Source organism: Pristis pectinata, chromosome 22 (assembly GCF_009764475.1).
Source record: "Pristis pectinata isolate sPriPec2 chromosome 22, sPriPec2.1.pri, whole genome shotgun sequence".
Classification (NCBI taxonomy): domain Eukaryota; kingdom Metazoa; phylum Chordata; class Chondrichthyes; order Rhinopristiformes; family Pristidae; genus Pristis; species Pristis pectinata.
The window spans coordinates 10053630-10080422 of record NC_067426.1 but is presented as its reverse complement, the minus strand read 5'-3'; the positions used below and the strand labels follow the sequence as shown (position 1 = coordinate 10080422).

Genomic DNA, 26793 nt, shown 5'->3' with positions numbered 1-26793 from the left:
TGGACCCTAATCCAGCAGTTTATAAGGATATTAATGTAATAATGTTTACCACGAGCAGGCGGTATTCCACATTATTCCTTGTTTAAACTAATTTTTGTCAATAAAACACAGGTCATTGAGATGATCTCAAAAGCAAATGAAATTCGAGAAAGGATCAATGACAGTAACACCAGTGAAGGAATTGATGATTATGGGATAAAGTGCCTTTTACCTGGGCAGAGTGGAACATCCCATCTCTCTGTGGTAGCAGAAGATGGTAATGCAGTGTCGGTTACCAGCACCATCAATGGCCGGTAAGTGTTGTCCATTTTTATTGAATAGTGTTGTAGCTGCACTGGAATAGGTTGGTTGAGGATATGACTAGTGCTAAAAAAAAACAGAAATTCTGTCACTTGGCCTAATATTTTTAAGTGCTGCATGATAAAATTTTGCATGAAAATTGATTGCTAACTGTGATTGGCACCTACTATGTGTGCTTTGAATGCTTTGGGAAATTACATCACGGTCTCCATATGCATGACACAGAAGCTACTGAAAAACATGACCAGTGTCAGTTTAAGACACTATAGTGGGAATTTGTGAATGGTGTGGCTTAATTGCAGGAATAGCCCTTCCCTGTATAATGAGTACCTGCTCTATTGTTACTTAAAGGATCCCGCCCAACATGGACACAGTTGAGAATTCCAGTTGGTGCTGAGGTCATCCTTCTGTTTGTTTTCCCCAGCCATCACTGCTGTGATCCCCTAGCCATTTGCTATCGGACATGTGTGGTCCGCGACCACAACACTCGCCAAACGGGAATTGCTGCATAAATTCGTGCCACGGCAGACATCATGCAGCAAAGATCCCACTTCTCAACCTCCAAACCCATCTGGAGTGGTGTCAAAAAAAGCTTTTGATCACCAATCCAAGAGGTTTAGTGATGCAGGAAGTACAAGGGAAAGGTTTGTATTGTGAACATTAAGATTACTCAACTATCTAAATGGTTAAAGTCAGTGGGAAGATTGTTGTATTTGTTATATCATTTCTTTTGGCAATTGTTATTAACTATTTTCATTACATAATGTCCATGTAAGGAAAATAGAGAAAATTGTTAACACTAGGTCATTGGTGAGCTAAACATTTAGTCTTTGTGTTCCAAACTTTAAAAAAGTGATTTGAGAAATGAGATTACTGTTTGTGTTCTCAGTGCCCATTTCCCTCTCACTCTGGTTTTGTACTTGCAGTTTTGGATCGTTTGTCCGTTCTAATGTGACTGGCATAATATTCAACAATCAGATGGCAGACTTCTCCTCCTCACAGATTGAAGATGAGAACAGTCTACCACCATGTTCTCAGAACTATGTTCAACCCGGTACAATTCATTTTCAATATTTTAAAATCTGTACATTTTTGAGGTACGGAGCATGGAATAGGTTACTTGGCTAAATAGATATCCAATTTTATTCTGAGATCATTTAAAACCAATTGCAGCCCCTCATTCTGATTATGTAATTACATGCAGATGTGGTGGAATTTAAGTTCCTTCTTGCTAATGAAATAACACATTGAATGGGAACTTTTAAATATCTGTGGTTCTGGAACACGCTGAACTGTCTGGTGCTGTGGAATCTGTTCCATTTGTGCCATGGGGTAAATTTCACAGATTCATACACAAAACCAAATTTACAGTGTGCATGCCTATCCACATTGATCTATCTGGATTTTTAGAAATAAAAGTATTTTGATTGATTGTTCTTTCCAATGAGGGATAAGAATTCCGTCAGCGCACCAACTGTTTCACCTACCAGCCTGCATCCCACCCCTCTACATACTGCTATATACTGGCAATCTTTCCTGTCATCTCAGTCCTGATGCAGATTCTCGACCTGAAACATCGACTTGAACCTTTTGCCTCCATAGATGCTGCTTGACCTGCTGAGTTCTTCCAGCATTCTGTTTTTGGTCTAGATTCCGGCATCCACAGTTCCTTTTGCATTCACTGGAGGCACAAGAGACTGCAGATGCTGGAATATGGAGCAACACGCAAAGTGTTGGAGGAACTCCACAGGTCAGGCAGCATCTATGGAGGGAAATGGACAGTTGACGATTTGGGTTGAGACCCTTCATCGGGACTGGTATTGTCCAGATGAAGGCTTTGGACCTGAAATGTCGACTGTTCATTTCCCTCTGTAGCTGCTGCCCTACCTGCTGAGCTCCTCCAGCATTTTATGTTGTGTTTCTTATACATTCATTGTTTCAATGGCCTGCATGGGTAGGCTGAGCACAATTTGATTGCTCAGTAACTTGGTTTTGCAGGAACATTTATGTGGTTACACTGAGGATTGTGGGATACCTAATGGTTTGGACAATGTGGCCATGGTGCTTGAGGTTAGAATAGGTCAAATGGTGCTGAAATCAGGGATTCATGGGGCTGAATCACTTGATATGCATGGTTAGTAGGAGGGTCAACTTTGTGCAGTTGTTTCCCATTTTATATATTTCCCTTCCTAGAATGATCTGTCTGTGCTTTGGATTAAGTTGGCCTTCAGGGACTGGTGCAAAATATTTTAGTGCCCAATGTCTAGAGGTGAAAGGGTAGCAAATATCCCTGATGGAGATGCAGTCCCCTAACAATAATTATCAGTTCAATTTTGTTACATTTTATCCAGTAATTATTTATAACCCTGAGCAATGAGAATAGAATAAATTAGCAATTAATTAGCAACTGATGTAACTGTATTGATATCTCCAACTTTCCATTAGGCAGAAGACCCTTCTCTGCTATGTCTCCTGCAATTATCCTCGACAAAGATAAAAATGTGAAAATGGTGGTTGGAGCTTCGGGCAGCTCGAGGATCATCACAGCAACTGCTCTGGTATGTGATGAGGTAATGGGCGGTGAATAACCATAGGTAAAACGTTAGAGTTTAGTACAAATTCCACCTCACCTCCAGCGTTTCCTTTGCTTCTTATTTTTATTCACAACATAGTGTCCACTGTCTCTGATCCCAGTGCTTATCTTGCCCTCACTCATCAAAGTGAAGTCTTCAACACCAACCTGTTCATTAATTGACTAAACATGCTGAAGAACTATATTTTCTTATGACATGGGAGGTCATTTCGGCCCATTAAGTCCATATCTGTTCATAAAGTAATCCCACTTCTTACACCATCCTCCCCCCACTAACGAAACCCATGTGATCACAGAAGTACGTGCCAGCTCCACACAGACAATACTTAAGGTGAGGAATGAAGGCAGCTTGCTGGAGTTCTACTAGCTGTGCCACTGTGATATCCAGGAAGAAATGATGAGTTGCAGTAAATTAAGCACATGCTTATATTTTGTAAAGAGAATGGATGTCCTGGTTTCCACAGAAAGGCAATAAGCCATTATCTCTTTTGCATGGCCCTTTGCTCCCACAACAGAGTGTCCACTACCTCTCTGGATCCCACTGCTTGTGTTGCCCTGACTCATCACCCATCCGCCATCACCAGTCACTTACCTGTCATTGGTTGTGCCAGCCTTTCAATGGGCTACTGGTGCTTTTGTCCTCCACCACAAGGCTGTAATAGTGCAGCTAATTTAAAGTGAGCAGGCAATCCTGGTAATAGGACCAAAGAGAATCACACACACTGGAGGGAGGCAGGGAGGGCTGTTTATAGCTCTGCTCCTCACAAGTGTATTTGCTGCCTCTATTCAGTACTTTATCTTACCTAATGATGGCTTTCTATTAAATGATTGAGAGTCATGCTGAAAGAGTTCTTCCACTCCCATTTTGTTTTGACGAAGGGATGGATTCTGGGTGACATCTGTCTTAACTGGATCACCTGAATACATAAGAACATAATTATATTAGAGATTCTCCCCCATTTACTTAGACTATTATGAAAGCAGTGGCTCCCAAACTAGTTTATCTCTATTCCAGATTATATCTTCATAATCTTTAACACATTAGCCTTATTTTTGAATTTTCAAGACTTTTGATAAGAGTGTAAAGCAAAGCAATCTTCTAGTAAAATGGAACACCATTTTATTCTTCTGATTCTTGCTGTGATATCTGCATATATTTTGTAGCTCTCACTCTCCAGGGTGCCTTTGGTTCTCTTTTATATTGTTCTCTATTTAGATTATCAGCTTCAGCTTCAGCTTCAATCTTGTGTAATAGTAGCATTGCAAAGTCAATGATAATCTTGCTTGCAAAATAATGATTAATTTTTAAATTTATATGCCAGATCTGACAGAAGGTAATTGAATTAGTTGTGTGGTGTTTTAAAATTCCTATTCAGAATTACTCATTATTTAAGGCAACTAAAATATTTCTCTTTGAGATGAAACAGTAGTCTGTCATCCATTGAGAGTGAAAGGTCGGAGTTGCATGCTTTTGAAGTAATGGGGTGAATCCTGCTATGGTTGATGCTGTTGAAGAGAACTGTTGGAGTTCAGTCATTTACACTGAAGTAGATCCTGAATCTGTGTGGGCGTGTGGTGAGTCCAGAGTTTGCAGACAGATTTGGAGGTTGAATGTGTCACCATGGGTATCAATTAAGGTGACTGCAAAAGGTGTTATCTTAATATACAATTAATCAAACTTCAATTGTGCACAGCTAGCATCTTTTTTTTACAAAGAAACCCTGTCAATCCATTTTATCCAAGAAAGAGCTTGCAAAAGAATAAAGGGAAGATAAGGATTTTTCCTGAAATACAAGGAGACATCATGACCTAGAATGCACTATGTGAAAAGGTGGAGGAAGCAAATTCAGTTGGAACTATTGAAAATGAATTTGTGGATGTTTGAAAAGGAAAGGGATTGCAAGATAATGGAATAAATGGTTTCGTGGCTAAGTTTGCAGATGACACCAAGATAGGGGGAGGAGTAGGGAGTATTGAAGAGATAGGAAGGTTGCAGAGGGACCTAGACAGTTTAGGAGAATGGGCAAGGAAATGGCAGATGAGATTCAATGTTGAGAAATGTGCAGTTGTACACTTTGGAAGCAGAAATAAGCGGGCAGATTATTATCTAGAAGGAGAGAAAATTCAAAGCACGGAAGTACAAAGGGACTTGGGGGTACTCGTGCAGGATACCTTAAAGGTTAACCACCAGGTCAACCACCAGGTCGGATCGGTGGTAAAGAAAGCGAATGCTATGTTGGCATTCATTTCGAGAGGTATAGTGTATAAAAGTAAGGAAGTGTTGATGAGGCTCTACGGGGCACTAGTGAGGCCTCATTTGGAATATTGTGCGTGGTTTTGGGCCCCACATCTTTGGAAGGATGTGCTGACGTTGGAGAGGGTTCAGAGGAGATTTACGAGGATGATTCCAGGAATGAAAGGTCTTACGTATGAGGAGCGTTTGTCGGCTCTTGGACTGTACTCACTGGAGTACAGAAGAATGAGAGGGGACCTCATAGCGACATTTAAAATATTGATAGGAAAGGACAGAGTAGATGTGGCTAGGCTGTTTCCCTTGGTGGGTGAGTCCAGGACCAGAGGGCACAATCTTAGAATTAGAGGGTACAGTTTCAAAACAGAGGTGAGGAAAAATTTCTTTAGCCAGAGGGTGGTGAATTTGTGGAACTCCTTGCCACGTACAGCAGTGGAGGCCAGATCAGTGGGGGTGTTCAAGGAGGAGATAGATAGATATCTAAATAGTCAGGATATCAAGGGATATGGGGATAAGGCCGGAAATTGGGATTAGAATAGGTTTTTTTTCTCCCCATTCCCCATTTCTCATTTCTATTTTCCCTTTCCTTGGAGCAGACTCAATGGGCCGAATGGCCTGCTTCTGCTCCCTTGTCTTGTGATCTTGTGAGTAGAGAATAGGGATGTGGGAGTAATGAGCACTTTCACAGAGGTTGCAGAAGTACAATGGACTGCTCCTATGCTGTGAAATTATGTGATCTGATGCTAACCTACTGGACAGATTCAGCTAGGAAGATTTAATGTGTTAATGGAAATTGGAAGAATTGCTATTGCTTTTATATATGGAGGACTTGCACGTTTAATGGGTAAGATTTTGAAATGGGCAATTGCTGAGCGTGTGGTTTTGTAACTGCTTATTTGTTTTTTGGGGTGGGGGTGGGGTGGTGTAAGCAGTTGTGTTTTTCATTAAAAGCAGAATTTTTATCCAACTGTGACCAACTGGGAAAATCAGAATAAGATTTATTATCACTGGCTTGCATGTCGTGAAATGTGTTGTTGTGTGCAGCAGTACAGTGCAAAGACTTAAAATTACTAAACATTACAAAATAAAATAAATAATGCAAGAAATGGAATAATGAAGTAATGGTTCATGGACCATTCAGAAATCTGATGGTGGAGGGGAAGAAGCTGTTCCTAAATTGTTGAGTGTGGGTCTTCAGGCTCCTGTACCTCCTCCCCGATGGTAGTAATGAGAAGAGGGCATGTCCCAGGTGGTGAGGGTCCTTAGTGATGAATGCTAGTGGGGAGGGTTGTGCCCGTGATGGAGCTAGCTGAGTCAATGACCCTCTGCAGCCTCTTGCGATCCTGTGCACTGGAGCCTCTATACCAGGCGGTGATGCTCCGTACCTGTCAGAATGCTCTCCACCTGGTATCTATAGAAATTTGCAAGAGTCTTTGGTGACATTTCAAATCTCCTCAAACTCCTAACAAAGTAGAGCCACTGGCGTGCCTTCGTCATGATTGCATCAATGTGTTGGGCCCAGGATAGATCCTCCGAGATGTTGACACCCAGGAACTTGAAGCTGCTCACCCTTTCCACTGCTGACTCCTCAGTGAGGACCGGTGTGTGTTCTCCCAACTTCCCCTTCCTGAAGTCCACAATCAATTCCTTGGTTTTGCTGACACTGAATGCGAGGTTGTTGTTGCGACACCACTCAACCAGCCGACATATCTCACTCCCGTACGCCTCCTCATCGCCATCTGCCACATACAGGCCAAACGCAGTAAAAATGGTAGTTTGTCTCTGTTGAGGGACATTAGTGAACCAGATAATTTTGTTATTACTAATTTGGCTGCACTGCCCCCAGTGATGGCATGCTTTATTGTCGGAGATGAGGAAACTGTGGCTATAACTATCGGGGCAGTAGGTCATCAAAGACGTTAAGAGAAAATAGAAGGATTGGTATTCTGGAATAAGGAGACATTGGAGTCATGAAACTTTACAGAAGGTGGCCATTTGGGCCATCTTATCTATATTAGCCTTCAAAAGAGGTAATTTTAATAGAAGTGGCAAATAATGAAGCAGGGCTCATTCTCAACAACTGAACAGCTTTTATTTTCTTTTTTCATTAGGTTATAATCAATGCACTTTGGTTTGGTGATGATGCTTGTGAGGCAGTGAACAAGCCAAGAATCCATCACCAACTACTGCCAAACTTTGTTCAATTTGAGTCTGAGGAACAGGAACAAAATGCAGAAGAGGTTGGTAAAGCTACTTAAAATAAAACATTTTGAGCAATTAATCTGCACCAGACATTCACCATAAGTGATTGTACTTTTGCTTCAAATGTTTTATATCTAAATAAAATAATTCTTGATAGTCACATGGCAGTGTAGGAATGTAGTTGGGTCATCCCCATTACCGACAACTAAATGTGCCATCCCTATGGAGGGCGATTCATCCAAATGTACATTCTACTGTCTTATTGGCCCATATACTTTGATTTCTGAAAGTCACAGATGTTTTATATGTTATAGATGTTTTTGTACAGAATACAAATGATCTATTACCATGGTTATTCTGAATTGGATTCTAAATTATGTGCAATTTCCTACTTTGTCCTAAATGGTGAAACTGCTTAGTTCATCTAGCCTTAGTTTTAGCCATTTTCCTGCTTTAAATTTTCCTTGCTTATTTATCCCTTCTATTTTATTGAGTGCACAAGGTTTCTTAAGTGAGTCCCTAGTTTCTCAGAGTATTGAAAAATATTCCTGGTTCTGATAAGTTCGTGGTCAGGTTAATCATTTGTACATTCTAGTTGTAAGTCACTTTTCACTTTCTGCTTTTGACTCCCCCAGCTCCGCCAGTTTCGCAGGGAAATGGAGAATGACCTAAAGAAGAAGATGCACATCACTGGTTTTGCCGATATGCCTTCAGTAGTGCAGGCTATTGTAAAAGAAGGGCATGTTTGGCATGCTGTTTCAGATACCACGCGTAAAGGTGGTTGTCCTGCAGGATACTGAAATGCTCCGAGGCCTTTTCAACTTCTGCATATCATTGCATGAATTATTGTAGAATATTTTGGCCGATTATGAGTAGGAGTTTTATCTGTGAATTGCCACCACTATGTGGCTCGCTGAAGACCTTAACATTGTGAAACAAACTGAACCAAACCATTTGTTGAAAGCTGGAAAGTCTCGTGCTGTGATGCATCCAGAGGGTTATAAATCACAGGACTGTAAAGATGGCGAGCAATTAATCTCAACAAAGGTTCTCAACTATCATGAGTAAATTGAAGGTTTTAGTGTGCACTGTTCAAGCTTTTCCAAACAATCATTTACAATGATGCTATCAAATGTTCATATATGCTCCTTGAACCAATGGGAGCAATAAGTTGGAAAATGTACCCATAATATACCTTTAACAAAGACTATGCTAACCACAATACATTGCTGACTTCTGAACATGTGACCATATCTATTGAGATGAGGAAAATTAAGGCTCAGGTTAAAGCTTATCAGGAAATGATATGGGAATTAAATTAAATATAGATATTAATGAGTGAGCTGAATTCACTGAATATTTCACCTTGAATTCTATGACTACTTGTGTGGCTTTGATGAGGATTCCATTGGTGTCCCATCAGAGTTAGCGAAAGTAACCAGTAGAAACCTCAAAGAATTTCAAGACCTTTGACTTTTGGATCCATTTCTTCACTAGAGGACAAAAGTAACGAAAGAGTGAACAGTTGTGAATGTCATCGGCCTTTAAGTGACCGGGGCATTTCATTGCTTCAGTTCCCTGAATTACTTAATTGACCACTCATAATTGCAATTAATAAGATTAATGAAGCTGCTATTTTTGATTCCAAAGGCACAATTTTGTGATAAATATCTGATTACAAAAATAATAATGGCCAATTAAGATCAGCTGCCTTCATGAATAAGCATTATATAAGACATGTAATGCAGCAAAGTTTACCAAGACTTTTCTAAGATTGCACATAATTTATTCTTATCTCTGCTAACCTTAAGTTGAAGCAGAGAACGGTAAAAAATGGCAGAATACAATGCCAGTTAAATAATATTGTAGACAGAAATTTCAGATCCAATTGTATTCTTTCTGTCCAGCGGAAACTAATTCAGTAGGAATCTCAAAGAATTTCAGAAGCTTTGACTTTCAGGTCCATTTCAATCCCAGGATGAAGAACTGAAACACCAAACAGTTATGATAGAGTTAATATTAGCCCTTTCAACTTAGCTGTTCTCACTGTGTACCTATGGGTATAGATCTCAATATTTTTCTTTTGAGAAGGTGAGAGAGGATCAGCTCTCAGAAGGCAGCAGTGTCCTTTCTTATATGTGCAAATTAGTCTCCAATGACATCATTGGGACTGATTGCAATTTCAGCTGAAGCAGAAAGGCAGTAGGTAACTTGGTTTATTATTGTCACATGTACTGAGGTACAATGAAGAACTTTGTTTTGCATGCCCTGCATACAGATCATTTCATCACATCAGTGCATTGAGGTAGTACAAGGGAAAACAATACAAGAAGTGCCTGAACTAGAAGGTCCAATACAATAAATGGATTTTAGTTTTATTATATGACAAGCAGAGCTAGAGAAGAAAACCTTGAGCCTTCCCAACTTGTTCCTCAGATCCTCCTTAATAGCTTCTTGCCTCCCAATATCTTACTCTCACTTCATTTAGGAGGTGGATAAGACAGATGAAATGCAGAAGTTAGCCTCCTGGCGTTTAAATATGGAGATATGATATTTGCTGAGCGCTCCTCACTTGCACTCTGTTCCACCCCCCTTTTAAAATTATTCCCTTGGCTCCATAATAATTCTTTGCTCAACAGACAAATGTTTGCCAAATACATGACAGAATAACAAAGACCACATTAAAAATCCGTTGGCATATTATTTCTCTGCCACTAAACAACAAATGTGCTTTTCCATCAACACTGTGCATGCTAAGATTTGATTGAATCAAATGTTCTGTTATTCTATTCTCAAATTTCTGCATGACTGCAGTAGGTGTTGTCTAATTGCAAAAGACATAATTAAAATACACAGATTGCTATGTGTTGTAATTGTGGCACACTGTAGTTTAGGAAGGTAGACAGTGTCTCATTACCTACACTAATTCAGGTGTACTCAGCTAACTGTATATTTAATCAATTTAGAATGAATATTTTTACTTATTCTTAATCTAGCGTTATGGTTTTGTGAAAAAGCAAAGTTTCTAACATAGTAGAAACTAAAGATATTTATAATTTCAAGATATTCAAATAAAAAATCAAAATGTTAGAAATGCACAGCAAGTTGTTCAAATTAATAATTTGTGACCTTACAACAAAATCAAATTTTGATATCTTTCTCATTGATTTAAATTTTTTTCAATTAATTTAGATTTTAATTTTTATTTTTTTCAAGATATTTCTTCCTTGGACAAATATTTCTAACTTGTCAGGCGAAATGAATTTCAGTGCAACAGCTGGTATGTACAAATAGGACCTTTGTCATGGGCCGCTGCCTTTGCAGAAATAATGGTGGCAAAATTACTGACATTTGACATCATCACTCTTTGTGTTATAGCAGTTCAAGTAACAGCAGTTCACCCTTACTGAGTTCACAAATCACTCCCAAAAAATTTGAGATGTGGAATAAAAATTTGTTCTTATTAAATTTGTATGGAAAAAGAATAAACACACAATGCATAAAGAACACTGAACTAGTTTACCAAGCACAAGGAACACAGGCTGCTGATTCACAGCAGGAGGCCACTTAATAGATTTGCTTTGAAAAGGCAATCTCTTCTATTAATATATGTACAATGATGCTTTACATTGTTTGATAATTTAAACAACAATCTTTTCTGCCTACAATACAATCAAAATTCTCTAGCCTATAGATTGTGCATCCACAGAGGCATTATGTTTGAGAGAAAATGTTCCTGTGGGAATGTACCTCCACTTAACAGATTCGGGCCATGGAAAACTGCGATATATATTGTTTTCTAGGAACACAAATCCTCCGTAACATGGGGGTACACTATACTGAGAAATTACTGTCACGATTCAATGCAATCAAGGGAGTAGGAGCTTGGGCTAATTGCCTTCTACTTAGGGAAAGAATGCATACAAGTATTCTGTGCCAGGTCTGAGGAGACATTGACTTCCCATTGATTTCAGTGTAAGAGAACAGATGTGAGTATTCCAATTAGCTGCTTGTTAATCTAAAGTTACATTCTCATGGCTTATTATTTCAAAAAGACATTTTACGTTCTTTCCAAGATTCTTGTTTAAATCTTTATAGTGGTTTGTTAATGAACCAATGTTTGAAGTAACTTATAGGGATTCGATTTTGTCTTTTTAAGTTTTCAAAGCTTTTGAAAGTTCATAAACATTTCAGAAAGATTTTGAAAAATCAAATTGTTGTTCAAAGATTCTTGCTGAATCTGGGGGGAATGAATTAGTCTGCTATCAGACTTTCTTTTCTCTGATTTTATGAATGGTTAGTCTCGATTATTGTATGTGATATCACCTTTAAGTCTGCAGGAAAGAACAAAATGCAATAACTCTATCTACTGTCTGCTGAGCACTAAATCTGAGCCAAGAAATATCCTAATATTCCACCCAGTCTAATCAAAGGAAAATAGAAACAAAAACATATAGCTCCTTTCAAGACCTCAGGGTAGTTCAAAGCGATTGTGAAGTGTAGTCACAGTTGAAATGTGAGAATTGCAACAGAGAATTTGCACACAGAAAAGTATTAAGAGAATTGGCCAATTGATTATTTGTACATCTTTATGAAAGTGGCCAGAAAGGTAGCAATGCAGATGGAATGTTCAATATAGTCTAAGTCAGGCACAGCCTATATAGCACATTGATCCCAGGGTTGAACCCATGTTTCAGATTATTATAGGGAACAAGCTGTTGGATAGAAATTGAAAAGGCAGTTGAAACCATATGATTCTAGAAGTGGTCTTTTAAGAATTTGTAAATTAAATAGGGCTACAATTATACGAGATAACTAACTTCGGATTCTATTATACAATTAAAATATATAATTGCAGAGTACTGCACCTTTGTCATGGATACACAACTAATTACATGGAATTAGCTGAAAGCAAAGTAGTAAAGTGGCAGTATTTTTGATATTCCACCTTTTTAATTGGTGCGCTAATGACAAAAGAAGATATTGATTGTGAAATGTTAGGTCATTTGCTTTTTTTTGATTGCTTTGTTGGAATAAAATAGATGGCAGTAAAGTGTCCATATTTTCATATAGGAACCTTGACTCTTTGAATAAGAATGTCAAGTTGCACTTTCAGACCTCTACCACTGTTCCATTTGTAAAGTTGCTAGGGGGTTCGAGAAACTACCCAGATCATATTTCTGTTCAGCCCTTCCTTTTACCCAGCCTTGGACAAGCAAAACAGAACTCAGTGAAGCAAAGACTTGAAGCCACAGCTATTTAGGAACCAAAATAGGCCCAATGAGCATGCATCACCTGCTAATGGTCTTCTTCAGATCAATTCAGATGACACCACTGTTCTTGGTAAAATCACAGGTGGCAATGAGGAGGCATACAGAAGTGAAATAGATCAGCTGCTTGAGTGCTGTTGCAACAACATCCTTGCACTCAACATCAGCAAGACCAAGGAATTGATTGTAGACTTAAGGAAGGGGAAGTTGGGAGCACACACACCAGTCCTCATTGAGAGGTCAGCGGTGGAAAGGGTGAGTAGTTTTAAGTTCCTTGGTGTCAACATCTCGGAGGATCTGTCAAAGAAGGCATGCCAGTGGCTCTACTTTGTTAGGAGTTTGAGGAGATTTGGAATGTCACCAAAGACTCTTGCAAGTTTCTATAGATATACAGTGGAGAGCATTCTGACAGATTGCATCCCTGTCTGGTACGGATTCTCCATTGTGCAGGATTGCAAGAGGCTGCAGAGGGTTATAGACTCAGCCAGCTCCATCATGGGCAGAACCCTCCCCACCATCGAGGACATCTTCAAGAGGCGGTGCATCAAGAAGGTGGCATCCATCACTAAGGTCCCTCACCATCCAGGACATGCCCTCTTCTCATTACTACCATCGGGGAGGAGGTACAGGAGCCTGAAGACCCACACTCAACAATTCAGAAACAGCTTCTTCCCCTCTGTCATCAGATTTCTGAATGGTCCATGAACCCATAAATACTACCTCATTATTCCTTTTTTGCACTATTTACTTATTTTTTAATTTATAGTAATTTTATGTCTTTGCACTGTACTGCTACTGCAAGATGACAAATTTCACATCATAAGACAATGATAATAAACCTGATTCTGATCATTTTTCATCCCAATTTTCAAGTACCTTTCTTGTGAGTGACAGTGTTTGAGACTTGGTCCTAACAATTATGCCAGGACTGAACTTACTGGTCAACTTTCACCCTCTTAGTGATGGGAGATTAACTCAACTTGGTTGACCTACAGTATTGATTGAGCATTTTCTTCCCAAATAGATGGTGAGCGAGAGCAAGCATTGAGGAGGTCAGGGAATGGGGTGAGAAGAAGGCCAGAGGCCGGTGTCTGGAATCTGAGGAGAGAGCAGAACGCTGGAGCGCAGGCAGGAGGTTTTACAACATTGGAGGCCAGAGGAGGGACTGACCAGAGGCTGGGGTTAGGTAAAATTGGAGAATTGAGCATGGCAGGATGGAGTAGGAGGTGGAAATCAAAAATGTTGGTTAAAGAGGGAGCTGAAGTTCAGAAGCCTTGCAGAAGAGATTGGGAGTATATCAGAATATTCATAACTCAAGTTACTGCTGTATTTATTCTACAGTTATATCTCCTATACACTTTGAGTGTTCAATAATCTCTCCTGCACCCCACCCCCCACCGTATCACAGGCCTTCCCTTTTGTTCTCTCCTTCTCTCCTCACTTTCTCTTCACACAGATGCGGCCTGACCTGTTGAGAATTTCCAGCACTTTCTGTTTTTAGTTTTAAATTTCCAGCATCTATGTTTTGTTTTATTTTCACTTGCACTTTGGCCTTCATTGCAAAAAGATCTGAGTGCAGGAGTAGAGACATTTAGTTCCAACTGGTGAGACTGCATCTGGAATATTGTTACAGATCTGGACTCCCTACTTATGCAAGGATATATTTCCAACAGAGGATGTGCAATAAATGTTCACCAGATTGATTCCTGAGCTGGTGGATTTGTCATAAGAAAGATTAAGCAGACTGGGTCTATAATCTCCAACATTTAGAAGAATGAAAAGTGATCTCATTGAAACATACACAATTCTTACAGAAGTACTGTGGAGAAGCGGAGGCTGAGGGGAGACCTGATAGAAATTTATAAAATTATGAGAAGGCATAGATAGACCAGACAGCTGATATCTTTTTCCCAGGGTCGAAATGTCTAATACTAGTGGGCATGCATTTAAGGTGAGAGGTTGAAAGTTCAAAGGAGATGTGCAGGTCATTTTTTTTAACAGAAAGGGTGGCGGGTGCCTGGAATGTGCTGCCAGGGGTGGTGGTGGAGGCAAATACAACAGAGGTGTTTAAGAGGCTCTTAGATTTGCAGAGAATGGACAGATATGGACCATGTGCATGCAGAAGGGATTAGTGTAAATAGGCATCATTAACTTAATTAGTTCCACACAACATAGTGGGCCAAATGGCCTGTTCCCGTAGTTCGAGGTTCTAAATTGATAGGATAGATGCAGTTGATGTTTCACTTTCCAGCATCTGCAGTCTTGTGTCTCCATTTTGATGATTCACCTGACTGGGTTGTCTAGAACCAAGGTTACTGTCTCATAATATAGTGATCTGGGACAGAGATAAGAAGAAATTTCTTCCCCCAGAGCATAGCATCTTTCAAATTCTCTACCAAAGAAATCTGTGGAAGTTCAGTTATTGAGTATATGCAGGACAAGAGGTTGATATATTTTTAATTATGAAGAAAATTGAGGGATGCGGAGTTCATGAAAGAGAGTGTCACTGAGATAAGAGGTCAACTATGATCTCACTGAATGGCCGAGGAGGCATGAGGGTTGAATGGCCTACTCCTCCTTCTATTTCTTATGTTCTTAACATTAACAGGCCTTCCCTGAAAATGCAGTAAGAACCTTTCCGTTCAGAAGAATTAGCATGCAGTGGTACTGTTTTAAAATTTCATATAAATCCAGTACCTGTGGCAACTCTGTTTTGCACTGGTGTCATCTAGATAAAACCAATGGCTGGAAATGTTTTCTTTCACTGTCTGGTGCAGCCCACAAGCAACCTCAGACAACTGAGCGAGATTCTGTTGTCTTCTCACACTGAAGGGAAGGCCTCAATTCCTCATTATTCATCTTTATAGTCTGCAGTCTTGTGGAAACAGTTTGATTGCAGTTAAAATCCTGGGAGGATTTTTGAATAACCATGAACGAAGATTGATGGAGGTATCTCCGCAAGTGCTTACTTCAGAAACAAAAGTGGTTTTGTGGCCCTCAGTTATACGAATGGCATTACAATGAGAACATTATCATTCAGACTGCATAGCCGGAAAAACACTGAGAAAACATTTCTATTTAAATCATTGATGTCTGCACATTTCCAAGCATATTTTCCTAACAAACAAAGATGACATCTAATTTCTGATAGTCAATATTATAAATTGAAGATAGATAAAATGCAGTTGTTTCCAAGACCAGTGCTTTGCTGTTTAAAGAAATATAATGTTTTACAACCTAAGGATATCCCAAACCTCTTTATAGTCAATGAAGTATATTTGGGATACAGTTATTGCCATAATGTTGTACAATTTACACACAGAAAGCACCCATAGCCAGTGATGTGACAATAACAAATTAAACATGTCTTTAAAAATAACATTCATGTTGTGAATAACTTACTACTCCACTTCTCACACTGTTTGTGCTATGGTGTTGTTTACTTAGGAGAGTCAAGGCCTTGGTTTAACATCACCTCCAAAAGACAGCACCCCCATCATTGCAGCACTCCCACAGTACTGGTGCTGGCAGTGTCAGTCTAGCTTGCAGGGTCAACTCTTTAGAGTGGGGCTTGAACCTACAAGCTACCTGGCTCAGAACCAAGTCTGTTACCAAGCAAGCCAAGTCTGGAAAGTCAATTAAATTTGATCAACTTTCTCTCTTCTGAAATCATTTGAAAAGAAATACGCAAGTTGTCAACCTTAATTCGTATATTGGATTCAGGGCTAAATCTGTTAAGCAAAAGGCAGTTTCCAATTGCTATGCAACTCCCTTTGCACTGATATTTTAATTTATAACACTCTGGGAATAAACAAAGGAATTTTGCTATGCTTTCTATCTTACTGCAAATTGCTTTGGGGGTCAGTCAACATATTGTTACAGAAACTGTTTAAAGCTTCATTATAAATTACAGTGAAGTGATTGTCCAGCTGAACTACTCAGTTTGATTGCGAAGCCTGCTATAATTCTGCATGGAGTACAACAGACTATGTTAATGTGAAACACCAGCTATAGTTTGTATGATTGCTTAGAATTGGTGAATTCCAGTTTGAGGCACCCTTGGGGTGATGCACCCTCTTGTGGTCAAACTCTCAGAAGATCAAATTAATCAACATTTTACAATTTTTGTGACAAATTGATGGAATAAATCCTATAGGCAGTAGAATTTATATCAATACTGAGTTTTGATAACAGTACCCCTATAAATGATAAGCTGCTTCTTATTAAAACTGTTTTAATATATTCGGCAGTGGCACTTCATCAGGGAAGCTATTAGAAGTATAAGAAATGTAAACATTGTAGACAGACTTACCAAACCTCAAAAGAAAATGAGGGAATTCACTTCGTAGAAATTAGCTTCCAAAAAGGCAACTTTGTTATCTATAAATTGGGTTGTCCTGGGGATGAACATGTCCGTCTTGGAGAGTGAAAGGTCTTCATTTTTTTGGGCAGTAACTGAAGAAAGAAAGAGACTGTGAAGTTACTAGAGTTGTAGAACTCAGGAGAAAAGGAACTAATGAAGCAATGGGAAAGACTTTTGGCTCTGACTTACTGACAAAAGGTCAACATATTCCAAGAGCTGACATCGTTTTAATGCAAAGAAGGTTTAATTTCTCCCACCTCCCTGAGATCAGTCACAATTTAAAATATTCAATCCTGTATTGTAATGCATATCCAAACTGCTCCTAGTGGAAAGTATTTTTGCAATAACTGCAATAAGACAATGCATTATTAATGAAGGTGGGCATAGATTAATTCCCTGTTTTGAGAGATGGTGTAGGGGTATTCTATTTGTTGCAGGCAACAGCTATGCTTTCAAGAAACAAATTGGACAACTTATTTGCTTGGTCATTTGTCTTAAAGTACAGTAGAGTATATTACATTACCCTGTCTCTGTAATACCACCACTTCTCTACAGTGACCAAAAGTACTTATTGAAATATTATTATTGATCTTCTATGTTCCAATTGAAGTTATATTTCCATTAGCTTCTTTAGTAAAATGAGTTATGTAAATAATTAGGCCCACGAGGAACTGAATATCACATTGGGTTAGACACTGACCTTTTGCATTTTACCCATTTTAGGACTCGTTTCAGGTCTACATTGATAAGCTGTCATCCAGCTGAAAGGGTTGAAAGTGAAATAAGCTTGGACACTCTCAGTCCTGTTCCTATTGGGCTTAGTCTCACTTAGATTCCCCTAACTCTATGCTCATAAATATGAGGTAACTGTAAAAGAAAGACTGGGGTCAATTTTAACTTAACCTGCTGGGCAAAGGACCACAGAATCAAGGGGTTTACCATTTTTACAATCCGTCCAATATTTCTCTACTGATTTTAATGGATTGCAAACTTGGATGAGATGTAAAACTAGATCACATGCAATTCCATTAGTTTCCAGGAAGGGTAAAATTATCCCTTTTACCTATGCTGCTTCTGGTGGCTTGCTATGCACAAGTTTGCTGCTGTGGTTCCTGCATTTCAAAAGTGCTTTATAAGTATCTCTTTGGTTTGTGTGTTTTAAGATGTTCTGAGATCACAAAAGAAGCTATCTAAATGCAAATTCTTTCTTCTGCCTTACATGTACTAGATATTCAAATCCAATCATAGTATGCTTAGTGCAATCAAACTGGCAGCAATTCTATATCAAACAGAATGGTTGTGGACTAGTTTGGAAATAGCCTTAAGATGTCTTCAAAGAAGAGCCATGGTTTGATAATCAGAGAAGAAGTGTCGATCAAGCACACAAATCCAAGGACTCTGAAGCAACACAGAGTGGCTTCATTGGTGAACTTTGTGAGGAGCATGAAATGCAAACTGAAATATCAAATGAAGAACATATTTTGAAGTGATTGGCAAGTGAATGAAATGATAAAACTTCAAGGAGAACAAATGCTTGAAGCATGAGCATATGAAGACAGATTTTTTAATATCATTGAGGGAAATCAAGAGCCTGTAGCGGCCCATACTCACGGGACTCGAACCGCCATTGGCGGCCGCGGGTGGACGAGCGGGAGCGCGTCGTAGACTAACCGCGGGGCGGGACTTCCGGCAGGAATCTTATGTCACATCCGCCGGTTTGGCATGGTTTGAGCAAGCAGGTCGGACACTGGGCCAGGACCTGCGTACACTGCCAGACTGCCAAAGTCCAGCGGCATGTGAAGGCCCCCCTCCAGCAGTTCCAGCCGATGCTCAGGAGGTTTCAGCACATCCACGTGGATATCGTCGGCCCCCTGCCTGTCTCCCAGGGCGCCAGGTATATCTTTACCATGGTCAACAGGTTCACCAGATGGCCAGAGGCCGTGCCGCTAGCAGACACGTCCACCGAATCCTGTGCCAGGACGCTCAACACAAACTGGATCGCCAGGTTCGGACTCCCAGCGGACATCACCTCCGACAGAGGGGCACAGTTCATGTCAGGTTTGTGGACAGCACTGGCGCAGCTCCTGGGCACCCAGTTACATCACACCACGGCGTACCACCCACAGTCCAACAGCTTGGTCGAGCGGTTCCACAGGCACCTCAAGTCAGCCCTGATGGCGCGCCTCAGAGGGCCCAACTGGACAGATGATCTCCCCTGGGTTTTACTGGGCATCTGCACGGCCCCCAAGGAGGACCTGGGCACCTCCTCGGCGGAGTTGGTCTAAGGCACTCCCCTGACAGTCCCAGGCGAGATCGTGCCAGAGGCCTAAGGTTCAGCAGGGATGCCGGCAGAAGTGCTGATGAGGCTGCGGGACAAGGTAGGGACCCTGGCACCGGTTCCGACCTCCAGACATGGCACTACACCATCCTTTATCCCTAAGGACCTCCGAGACTGTGAGTACATTTTCATTCACAGGGGCATGCACAAGTCACCTCTACAGAGGTCATACGAAGGACCCTTCAAGGTGATCCGGCACAACAGGTCTACGTGTGTCATGGAGGTGGGTGGCCGTGAGGAGACTTTCACAGTGGACCGCCTCAAACTGGCGCACTTGGACATTGAGCAGCCAGTGAAGGTACCCTCACCGCACCGGCGGGGTAAGCCACCCAAGAGGGACACACAGACTGGGGGTCCCATGCCCCTGATGGACGTTTCTGGGGGGGTGGTGTAGCGGCCCGTACTCACGGGACCTGAACAGCCATCGGCGGCCACGGGCAGACGTGCAGGAGTGCGTCATAGACTAACCACGGGGCGGGCCTTCCAGCAGGAATCTTACATCATGTCCGCCGGAGAGGTTCTCGGGTACTTCTGCGCACGCGTGCATTTTGCTTGTTACAGTAAAGTGTGCTCTGGTTCAGCCTCCACGTCTCTGAGTTTTCCTTACAGCAACGCATCGCGTTCGGCTACAAGTCTGTGCTCTTACTGTCACTGTTTAAATTAAAAAGGATGTGATGATTTGGGATTTAAGGACCTTGGGTACTCATGAACCAGGAACTGCCATGACAATGGGCAGAAGGGAGGATATGAGAAAGAGTTAACTCACCTGTCATGGCTATAATAAGCACATTTTCCAATTAAAGCCACAGTAATGCACACAACCCATGTGCAGAGCTAGAAGAAATCCAAAGCCTGAACTTTAGGTCACTGTACACCAGCAGAGCCAACAGCTCTTGACTGAAGTCAACTGTTGCAGAGCAGGAGAGGCCAGGATGTTCTCTCCAAAGGAGTTTGATCTTTTACATTAAAGACATTCAATCTGACAGGAAACTCAGAATGACAACTGATATTTTTCACACTGAGACTCGCCGCAAGAAATAAAGATTGTTTCTGATCATTGGCACTGCAGCAATCAGCCAGAATAAAGCCATTTATGTGCATATGGCTGAGCTTATTGTCAGCCGCTCCCACATCTAAATGTGTCAGGCTGGAAGTTCCTGCCAGTGGTGTGCCACCCACACTCACTGCTGGTCTACAATAAAGGCTTTTGTGAATTCTTCTTTGTTAGCTAGCTGGTAAGTACTGGAGTGATTCTAAATGGTGCCATTACACAGTGGCGGGGCTTGCCATCATGTAGTCATTGGGATTGTGGGGGAAGGGCAGCGTTCCAGGGAGAACAAGCACTGGCCTTGAAACAACTGGCAAAAAACATTTGATAGTCCATTTAGCATTTTACAAAAGGTCCCCTGTGCCTCTGGATGAACAGAATTCACACTGCGATTCGGGGAGCAGCTCAATGGTCACTGAGAGGAAATGGTTGAAGAGGACCCTGATGATGACTTTCCCTGTGGTGGACAGCAGGAGGGTCTCTCTGTTGTTATCACAGTTGTCTTTGTGTCCTTTCTTGAAAATGGTCATGATTACAGCATCTGAGGTACTCTGCAACATATCTACCCTTCTCTTCCCAGATGTGGGTGATGAGGTTGTGCATTTGTCACTCAAGCTCATCACTGCTGAGCTTTAGGATTTCAGTGGAGATCCTGTCTGCACAAAGGGTATGATCTTCACTGCACAACAGCTCAAGAACAATATGGTGGGCAGCCCCAGTACTGTACATGGTCTTTCTTGGCATCACCAAAGCCTTTGACTCCATCAATCAGGAGAGAATGTGGAACACCCTCCTCAAATTCAGCTGTCTACAGAAATTCGACTCCATCTTATGCTTGCTCCACGATGATCTACAACACTGCCAATCTCAGTGATGAACAGTGTCAAACAAGGTTGTATCATTGCCCCAACACTTTCCTCCACTTCTCTTGCCACAATGTTGCATCTGACTTCCAACAAACTTCCTGCAGGATTGAAACAAATCGTCAGAGCCAATCTTCAACCTACAGTGATGACAGTCCAGAACGCAGGTCATCTGAACTTCAGTAGTTGAGCTACAGTGCTTGTGTTTGCACTCTCTCAGAGAGTGAGCTCTAAGCCACCCTGACACATCCTTTCATTGACACATATGAGAGGATGGGCCTTGTACGCAACATTCACAAAGCAAAGTGGAGGCACAAGAGACTGCAGATGCTGGAATCTGAGCAAAAACAAACTGCTGAAGGAACTCAGCAGGTCAGGCAGCATCTGTAGAGGGAAAGGGACACCGGATGGCATGAATACTGAAATCTACAATTGCAGGTAAACTACTCCCCATCAGTCCCTTTCTCTCTCCTCCTGATCTACCCAGGTCCTCCTACACCCATGCAACCACACTGCCCCACAGCTTCCTATCACCCACTTTCTTTCCCCTCCTCCACCCACTCCATCTGCCCATCACCTATACACTCCTCCCACTAGGTGCCTTCCCCCACTGTTCCCATCTGCCCACCCCACCGCCCTAACTTGGTTCCATGCTCCGCCTTCCTTTCCTATCAGATTGCATCATCTGCAGCCCTTCATCACCTCCACCTATCACACCCAGCCTCTGGTGCTGTTTCACCTTTCCTTCCTCCATCTGCCTATCACCCCTCCTCACCTGGATCCACCCCTCGCTTGCCAGCTCTTGCCCCGTCCCTTCCACTCAACCCTTTATACTGGCTGTCTCCTCTCTAACTTTCAGTCCAGATGAACAGTCTTGACCTGAAATGTCGACTGTCCATTTGCCTCCATAGATGCTGCCTGACCCGATGAGTTCCTCCAGCAGTTTGTTTTTTGGTTCACCAAGCAAAGGTCCCCTTCCAACCCTGTCCCTGCCTCACCACACTGCCCTCCAACAATAAATGGTCACAGTGCAACCCAGGAAAACATAAACCACTTCTCATATCTCAGGAGTCGTTTCTTAGTGAAGTCCGACATTGATGATAAAATTCAAGATTGCTTTCGATGCAGCAGCATAGCCTTCAATAGACTGAGGAAAAGAGTATTTTAAAAGCCTCAGGCCTGGCACAAAACTCACGGCATACAAGATAGCAGTTATCCCTGCCCTTCTATATGCTTCTGAGACCCGAACAACTTCTAGCAGGCATCACAGGGCACTGGAAAAATACTGCCAATTTTGCCTTTGCAATATCTTCCAAATTCACAGGAAGGACAAATGAATCAATGTCAGTGTCCTCTGCTAGTCCAACATCTCCAGTATCGAGGCCTCAGTTACACTCAGTAAGCTATGTTGGACAGGCCACATTGCTCACAAGACCCACACCAGACTTCTCAAACAGACACTCTATTTCAAGCTCTGTCACAGGAAGAGAGCATCAGGTGGACATAGGAAAAGATTCAAGGGTGTGCTCAAAGCCTCCTTGAATAAATACAAGCAAACTGCTCCAGGTGAGGAGGGGTGATAGGCAGTTGGAGGAAGGAAAGATGAAACAGTGAGAGAGGCTGAGAGGTGATAAGTGGAGGCAACGAGGGGCTACAGATGATGGAATCAGATAGGAAAGGAACGTGGAGCATGGAACTGAATAAGGGAGGTGGGGAGGGCAGAAGGGAACAGTAGGGGGAGGGGACCCAGTGGGAGGAGTGTGTGGGTGATGTGCAGATGGAGTGGGTGGAAGAGGGGAAAGAAGGGGAAAGAAACAGGGTGAAAGGGTGCTGGGGATCTCTATGACTACAATTTGGAGAACCATCATTCATAATAGTATTGAGAATGTTTACAAGAAGCCCTGTAAACGTGATGGAAGGAGTGGACTATCTCACAAACCAACCACCTGTCCGGTCAGCCACCTCTAGTTCAATCTGTGGAAGAGTCTGCTGTTCCCATATTGGCTTCATCAGTCCCTGCAGAACACACAAAACCAGAGTAGAAGTAAGTCAACCTTGATCCTGAGGCAATGCCTAAGAAGAAAAATACTAGCAGATCATTTTTCCTTCTATTAAACTTGGTTTGGATTGATTTCTTGAACTGTAGAGTTAAAGGATGCAATCAAACTACTATTAAACATAGAGTGTGAGATTTGTCACTGATCTCAAGCCATTACTTAAGGTTTATCTAGCTCTTAAAGCAAAGAACTCAAAGATAAAGGGAACTGGGGCTCTACAGTGAGTATGATCTAAAACAGCATGAGATTTTCTGACATTCATAAAAATTCAATAACATTCAAAAACTGTTAAAAGTCAATCACAATATTAAAACATTTTTAAAATGATTAAAAATTTTTAAAAAGCAAGATGGAAGCACTTAACAACAATTAGAACTACTTAACTAAATTCAATTGATTTAAAAAATTGTCCTAATATTTGCTCCCTATCCAATGTTCCTATAATTGGTATTGGTTTATTATTGTCACTTGTACCAAGGCACAGTGAAAAGCTTGTCTTACAAACCGATCGTACAGGTCAATTCATGACACAGTGCAGTTACATTGAGTTAGTACAGAGTGCATTGATGTAGAACAATTATAGTAAAGGTAATGAGTAGATCTGTAGAGAGCAGCTTGCAACGTGTCGCCATGCTCCAGCACCATCTTGCCCATTATCGGGCCAAACCAGTCACAGGTTCAGTGAAAAGATTCCCTAATCCCCTCTGTAGTCCAAGAAGTGTTCAGTGTTGGAATACAGTCAGGAAGGTGCAGGTGTAGAACTCCTAGTACAGGAACCCCTATATTGGCAGCACATAATTGGGGGCAACCAGCATTTCTCTGCAACATCTTCAAGTCAAGAATTTGGCATCAAAAAATCACATCTTCACTGTTAATTGATAGACAGATTCAATGAAACCAAGGCTATGAAATGATATGACTGCTTTTGGTACACTGTTTACCAGAAGCTTTAAAAAGAAAGTAGGAGGAGTAATAGACAAAATAATTTTTAGTGCACACTTGCCTTTCTGGATCTTTGCTGCCTTGAATACTCAGGATGATTTCAACATGTCATTTGGATCAGTTTCACTGGCCAATCCCAATTCCATTTGCTTTTGAGAGTGTTTATCATTGCAATGAGATCAAACTAAGTCTTCACTGACAGGGTCATAATTAGTGAACAAATCCAACATGCTATGTTTGGAAATAGCTTGGTTGCTTCTCTTTAGCCTAGACTTAAAATATCAATCCAAACCAAGCTCAAAAAAGATCTTAAATTCATATCTTAATCACACATTAATTCTCAATCCCACTCCCATTCCAATCTGTCTGTCTGCAGCTTCCTCCGCTGCCATAGTTAAGCCCAACGTAAACCAGAGGAACAACACCTTATCTTTCATATGAACACTTTGCAATCTCTGTAATGATCATTGAATTATACAACTTCAGGCATACAACTTCACTTTGTTTCCCATTATCATGCTTAGTCCCTCACTCATTTTGTCTCCATAAAATGCCTCCCTAATGGTCAGTATTCATGTTCTTTATCACCTGATCTGTCTGAATCAATCTCCATGTAGTCTTCTGTCTTACACCTCACTCATGCCCCAGCTCTGCTTTGAAAACTGTAAACCTTCCACTCGTCCCTCAGTTCTGAGGAAGGGTTCCTGACCCACAATGCTAACTGGTTTCTCTTTCCACAGATGCTGCTTGACTGGCTGAGCTGTCCCAGCATTTTCTGTTTTTGTTTCAGATTCCAGCAGCTCCAGTTTTATTTGTTTTCCATTTCATTTACATAGCGATTTTTAATAACTCCAGAGTTGCAGGTGTTGGATTAGATTGATTGTTGTCACATGCGCCTGGGTGCAATGAAATTCCTTGTTCACATGACGCTCACAAAGTAAACAGTATACATGGTAATAATAAATACAACAATAAATAGAATGACGAATGCAAAACAGCAGAATGGTGCAAAGATTGTAGTGCAAGTTGAAGTAGCACAAGAAAATACTGAAATGACAGTAGCAGAATAACTGAGAGAGGTAGAGCTAAGAGTACGAGAACATGACAGCACCACTGGGAAGGGGATGTGAAAGAGGGATAGGTTCAGGAATCTGATAGCAGAGGGGAAGAAGCCATTCTTAAGTCTGGACATTCAGGCTTTCAAGCTCCTGTGACATCTTCCAGAAGGTAGAAGAGAGAAAAGGGAATGGCCAGGGTGGCAGGTATCCTTGATGAAGCTACTAGCTTTCTTGAAGTAACTATGAAGATAGTCTGGAGGGAAAGAAGTGATGAGCCTGTGATGGACTGGGCTGTGTTTACCACTCTCTGCAGGTACAGTCAGTCAAAAGCAGAGCAGTACTCTGAGATGCAACTTGTTAGAATACTTTCTATTGTGCATCTGTAGACATTCAAGAGAATCCTTAGTTTACTGCTAATAAAGAACTATTTTTTGAACTGTTGTATTATTGGAAATGTAGCAGCAGAATTGCAGAGAAGAAATTCCCTCAAACGGTAATGTGATAGTGCCCAGATAATCTTGTCTTTTTTAATGATGTTGAGGGAGAAACCTTGAGCAGCACACAGTGGATTACTCTCATGGTTTTCTTCAGAGTGTTGCCATTGAATCCTGAATATTCACACAAGGGAGCTGATGGGATCTTGGTTTAGAGATTCATCCAAAAGACAGGAGTGAACTTGCCTTTGGATGTGATATTCCGCAAAAAAAAGCAATCAAAATCAATTTGTAGTGTCAAATAGTCAATACTCTGCATGGAGAATAGCTCTTAGTGATTAAGGTAGTTGAATATGGCACAAGACAAAAATACAATGAACTGGAGAGACAATAAAAATCAGATACCACCTCCTCTGAGACAGTAGCATTGAGGCTACTGGGGAACTTGAAACTGATAAAAATGTTCATGCCAAAATGTAGATTTAAAGCATTTCCATCCTCTCCCAAGAGGGGACCAAATGTAGCATATCTAAGTTTGCTGATGACACTAAATTGAGTGGAAAAGCAAATTATGCAGAGGATGGGAGAGTCTGCAGAGACATATGGATAGGTTAAGTGAGTGGGCAAGGGTCTGGCAGATGGAGTACAATGTTGGTAAATACGAGGTAATCCATTTTGGAAGGAAAAAATAGATCAGATTATTATGTAAATGGTGAAAGATTGCAGCATGCTGTTGTGCAGACACTTGGGAGTGCTTGTGCATGAATCACAGAAGGTTGGTTTGCAGGTGCAACAGGTTATCAAGAAGGCAAATGGAATGCTGGCCTTCATTGCTACAGGGATTGAATTTAAGAGCAGGGAGGTTATGCTGCAACTGTACAGGGTACTGGTGAGGCCGCACCTGGAGTACAGCGTGCAGTTCTGGTCTCCTTACTTGAGAAAAGATATACTGGCTTTGGAGGCAGTGCAGAGGAGGTTCACAGGTTGAGTCCAGAGATAAGGGGGTTAGCCTATGAGGAGAGAATGAGTCATCTGGGACTATACTCACTGGAATTAGGAATGAAAGGGAATCTT

The 26793-nt window shown here is 41.3% G+C and overlaps 1 protein-coding gene and 1 long non-coding RNA gene across 5 annotated transcripts in view; one reads left to right on the top strand and one right to left on the bottom strand.

The window, feature by feature from the left end:
- The window catches only part of LOC127581669 (glutathione hydrolase 1 proenzyme-like), a 39334-nt gene extending 28890 nt beyond the window's left edge, over window positions 1-10444 (top strand). For both annotated transcript variants that reach the window (XM_052036267.1, XM_052036266.1), the window contains exons 9-13: window positions 112-293; window positions 1227-1354; window positions 2746-2858; window positions 7256-7384; window positions 7982-10444. In XM_052036267.1, the coding sequence (XP_051892227.1) occupies window positions 112-293; window positions 1227-1354; window positions 2746-2858; window positions 7256-7384; window positions 7982-8146 (717 nt within the window). In that variant the 3' untranslated portion in view covers window positions 8147-10444. The remainder of the gene's footprint in view (window positions 1-111; window positions 294-1226; window positions 1355-2745; window positions 2859-7255; window positions 7385-7981) is intronic.
- LOC127581670 (uncharacterized) lies at window positions 222-17062 on the bottom strand. 3 transcript variants are annotated; one of them, XR_007957983.1, is made up of 5 exons: window positions 16929-17062; window positions 8712-8839; window positions 6714-6926; window positions 3697-3810; window positions 222-366 (listed from the first exon to the last, which is right to left on the bottom strand). It is a non-coding gene; the product is annotated as an uncharacterized LOC127581670 (long non-coding RNA). The 3 variants fall into 3 exon arrangements; XR_007957985.1 differs by having other exon boundaries at window positions 6714-6883; XR_007957984.1 differs by lacking the exon at window positions 16929-17062 and adding an exon at window positions 15314-15603.
- Window positions 17063-26793: the final 9731 nt, after the last annotated feature.